General features: G+C 43.9%; 1 protein-coding gene across 2 annotated transcripts; it reads right to left on the bottom strand.

Moving 5' to 3' along the window:
• Nucleotides 1-708: 708 nt before the first annotated feature.
• Nucleotides 709-4,244, bottom strand: LOC123149661 (protein FAR1-RELATED SEQUENCE 3). 2 transcript variants are annotated; one of them, XM_044569371.1, is made up of 7 exons: nucleotides 4,182-4,244; nucleotides 3,339-3,603; nucleotides 3,029-3,242; nucleotides 2,567-2,939; nucleotides 2,006-2,467; nucleotides 1,612-1,899; nucleotides 709-1,510 (listed from the first exon to the last, which is right to left on the bottom strand). In XM_044569371.1, the coding sequence occupies exons 5-7, from the start codon at nucleotides 2,156-2,158 to the stop codon at nucleotides 854-856; spliced, it is 1,098 nt and encodes a 365-aa protein (XP_044425306.1). In that variant the 5' UTR covers nucleotides 2,159-2,467; nucleotides 2,567-2,939; nucleotides 3,029-3,242; nucleotides 3,339-3,603; nucleotides 4,182-4,244; the 3' UTR covers nucleotides 709-853. The 2 variants fall into 2 exon arrangements, with proteins under 2 accessions (XP_044425306.1, XP_044425305.1); XM_044569370.1 differs by having other exon boundaries at nucleotides 2,567-3,242.

Raw genomic sequence — 4,244 nt, forward strand, 5'->3', positions numbered from 1 at the left:
CCCCCCCTTTAAAAAAAAAACAAAAACCTCAGCCACAAAAATGCTGACGCATAGATGCCTATTGGTCCCGATTGGTGCCACCAACCAGGACCAAAGGGTCTCCTGCCTGGGCTCCGCGCACAGGCCACGTGGAGGCCCATCAGTCCCGGTTCTGGATTGAACCGGGACTAAAGGGACAGGGTATTAGTACCGACCCTTTAGTCCCGATTCAGGAACCGGGACAAAAGGCCCTTACGAACCGGGACAACAGGCCCTTTTTCTACCAGTGTGGTCAGCCCGTTCCGCGTGACCTGTGCAACACAAGTAGCACGCGACGTGCTCAACGCTCGTGTTGTCAAACCGCCCCGCCCACCACAACCACCCACCCTCCCCCCCCGTACATCAACTTTTCATGCATGCGAGACAAGGTGTGGGCTGTGCACATCGTGTTACCCTTAATCTTTACCAGCTCGTGCGCGCGGAAAGCCATAACTGAGAACACAAGTTCATGCGCGTTGTACCTACCAGTTGGCATCCCCCCACCCCAGCTTTGCTCGCAAACACACTCCCAATTCCAGCAACAAACCACCAGGGCCTTGATATATTATGGAGGCCCAACAATCCAATGAACCGGCCCAGCAGTTATTTTTTCCAACAAATACGCAATATGAGTTGCCAAATTACCAACTAACAACAATACTGCATATAAAAATTGGCAATGCATAAAGAAGATTTCTCGGCATTGAAAAAGTAGGATCAAATGTTATGGATACATGAATGGACCGACTGGTCCATTATCAACGCATAGAAGCAATATAATTTTCTGGGTTACAAAGTCCTTGGGCATCAAGCCAATCACTATGATATTTTTCTCCTAGAGGAAGTTTGGCTCGAATGGATCAGTAGGTTTGCCGCATACATTCCTACGGTGTCCGATTACTCCACATTTGGTAAACTTTGGCTCCTTCCTTGGAGCCTTTGGAATGTCGCTGCGATCAGGGCAAGTGGTGCATTTCTGTCCCTCCTTACGGCAAATCTTGCAGAATCGAGACCTCTTCATTTTCTCTTCACAAGGCGCTTTATCTCTGCTTGTAGTAGGTCTTCCTGATGCCCGCTTGCAATTAGCAGCTGCAATGCCGGAACAATATGATTGATCTCCACAGTCTTCAACCAAAGCTTTCACATGTTCAACTGTATCGGAACAAGCTGTGCCACTTGCCATCTTAGCTACACCATCTCTCTCTTCCAGCCCCATGCCATCCTTGTCATGGCTAAGTGGCAGCAACGTGGCATATACCTCCTTCATCATTGCCATGAACACATCATAACACTTCACATTGATGTCGCTAAGGCGCACACACTCCAGGGCCCTGATCCACATTTGGCTGTGCCTAAAAGTGTCGGACGCTGGTGGGCCTCTGTCTTTCTGGTACCGCACTAAGTGATCAAGCAATATATCCCTAGCATCCCTTGTCCATCTCTTAACAACGTGTTTATCTGGTATTTTTGGCAAACGAAACTCAATCATCACCTACGAATCGGAAGACAGAGCATAAGACTGTGGTCCAAAGTAATTCCAGCAACAAAGTTCAGGATACCAAATTCATGCATAGAGTCATTTCTTCCGATTACCTTCAGAGAATGGCAACAAACCATTCCAGAATGCTCAAACGTGCCACACTCACAATCAAAGAACCTCGCCTCATCATCCACATTGACAATAAAAACAATTTTGCTCCATTTCTCCCGAGCTGCCGCATCGAGATGCGTTACCTTGTAAACCTTTCGATGTTCTATAACATCAACCTGATGTGCAAAAGACTTGTACAGTGCCTCACTGAATTGTTCAAACATTGATCTTGTGTAGATTTTACTTGCGTGCCTCTCAATTGGTATGTTTAGCCTCAAAGGAACACCACTCTGCATGGAACATAAAATTAACTCAGTCATCAGCACTCACACAAACGACAATTCACCATTCTATTTATAGAAGCGTTAGCTGGAATAAAAAACAGAGAAAGTGTACCAGAGTAGTGCGCTTCTCCTGGAAGCTTTCCTCAGATTCCCTGTCGAACTGGAGCTTCTCGTACTTCCAGAGGAATAGATGCATTGGACATCCTGGTGACACATATCCTTTCAGCAGGTGATTAGAACTCTCGATGCGCTGGGTGCTTGTCATTTTGGTGCAAAGAAAACCCCATCAAATACGGCTTTGCCCACTTGTGTCGCACTTCATTTATTTGTGTCAGGTACGGATGTTTCCTCAATGAGTACTTCTCCAACATTGCATCCCATCCATCCTCAAACTCCTTCACTGTTATCATGTGATGGACAAGCTTGTGGGAGTCATTCTTGAAATCACTGCTCTTCTTCCCCCACAGGGAACCCATTGACTCCTTTGCTTTTTTGAGTACATGCCATTTACAGCATCTATGAGTTGTATTTGGCAATTCCGCCTTGATAGCCAACTCCATAGAGTGTGCCTGGTCTACAAATGGACAAAACATGCTATCAGTAAGCAAAATTAATTTTGTTTTAAGTATGAACATTTTTATAGCCCTTGTTGCGAGCTTGAAATTCCACTCACCAGTCAATATCGTCTTGGGATGTTTGCCGCCAACCATACGTATGAATTCTCTGAAAACCCACTTAAATGTATCCTCCTTCTTATCTCTATGCATGGCACCACCGAAAATTATGCACTGGAAATGGTTGTTTACGCCAACAAAGAAAGCGAAGGGCATGTCATAGAGGTTTGTTCTGTAAGTTGTGTCAAATGTTATTGCATCGCCAAAGCATCTGTATTGGTCTATGCTCCGCCCATTCACTCACATAAGTGTTTTTATCCTACTTTCCTCATCAACTTGTATTGCATAGTTGAATTCTGGGTCATTTGCCTTCATTTCTGCAAGGATTTCCATCGTTTTCCTTGCATCTGAATCCGATTGCTCCTTGTTTATCTTACGGCATAGTGTTTTCAACGACCTCTTAGTAAAAGGAACATTCTCAACAGAGCCGAAGAAACTACCAACAATACTGAAGACCTTACCGAGACTCACATTATTCTGCCTAAGTTGCTTCACCAAATCTTGTGTGTAACGGCCAATGTGCCTATGCGACTTCCAATGCATCTTCTCCCCACATGTTCTCGACAGAGTGTGATTATGTTCCGCTTTGTGCTCAGATATATACCATCCATTGTCATCTGACCTTAGTAGCCTTATCATAGCACTGCACCCACACCTAGTTGACCTGTTGTTCTCCTTCAAAGGTTTCCCATGCAAATCAAGCACATAGATTTATAGTCAGCATACCATAGGAGCACAAGTTTTCCTGATTCAAGTTAAGATATAACTCACCGCACACCCGTACACAATCTCCTGCATGCACTTTGATAGGTTGACATTAAGTCTGCTCTTGGCATACCTTATTCCAAAACCAACTTCCCAGGAATACAAGTTATAAAACTCATAGGCCTCATCAACAGAATCGAACGAAGTACCAATCTCTGGGTTAACAACATTTCCATTCTTCTTTGTTACGAAAGCTCTCATCGAAATCTCCAGAGCACTCTTTCTGTTTGGGTTTGCCTCGCGCTGTGCAGGTGCTTTGCCAATCGTCACCCTAAAGCAAAATCATTATATCAAGTATAAGCACCAAGCAATTCACAAAGGACTTTCCCTAATTAACATAGACAACCCCTAAGAATTCTGATAGAAATACATATTCTATAGTTATGCCGCCCGGCTAGTAGAACAAGATGCGATGGACACCCGATGTCAAGTGTTACTATGAAATAGATTTTTCACTTAACACAACTTTTTGCCCCTAAATTCAGAAACACGTTTGATTAACAAAACTAACAACTTTGACAGTTACTTCAACCCAGCAGTACAGGATAGCACTTCAGTACCTCCACCAGTAATTAATATTACTTCTGCATACAATTTTGGCAGCCTCAATAAGAAAGATCAGTCTAATGATTATTATCTGAGGATCAATGTTAGTCTAACGTTGATCCATTTAGAATCAGTAACACTTCTATTGTGACTATCAGCCTTGAACTTGAAAATTATACTGCAGAGATTATGTATGAACAACGGCAGAAGAAGAAACCATGGGAAATCAACTACTAAATCCAAGCGGTGCTGCATAAACACGCATAGACAAAGCTGGAGTGGATCAAGATTTAGCACACAGACCTTCCTGGTCTAGCCGCTGGTTGCCTCTGAACAAACGTTGAAATCTCCCCCATGGGCGGAAAT

Source organism: Triticum aestivum, chromosome 7A, assembly GCF_018294505.1.
Source record: "Triticum aestivum cultivar Chinese Spring chromosome 7A, IWGSC CS RefSeq v2.1, whole genome shotgun sequence".
Lineage (NCBI taxonomy): Eukaryota > Viridiplantae > Streptophyta > Magnoliopsida > Poales > Poaceae > Triticum > Triticum aestivum.

What these genes read in the sequence shown, in the direction of transcription:
- LOC123149661 (XM_044569371.1), bottom strand. Translation starts at nt 2,158, where the DNA reads ATGACAAGCACCCAGCGCATCGAGAGTTCTAATCACCTGCTGAAAGGA. An exon ending in AGGAGAAGCGCACTACTCTG is followed by an intron (nt 1,900 to 2,005) that starts GTACACTTTCTC and finishes TGTTCCATGCAG; the next exon opens with AGTGGTGTTCCTTTGAGGCT. An exon ending in TTTGTTGCCATTCTCTGAAG is followed by an intron (nt 1,511 to 1,611) that starts GTAATCGGAAGA and finishes TCCGATTCGTAG; the next exon opens with GTGATGATTGAGTTTCGTTT.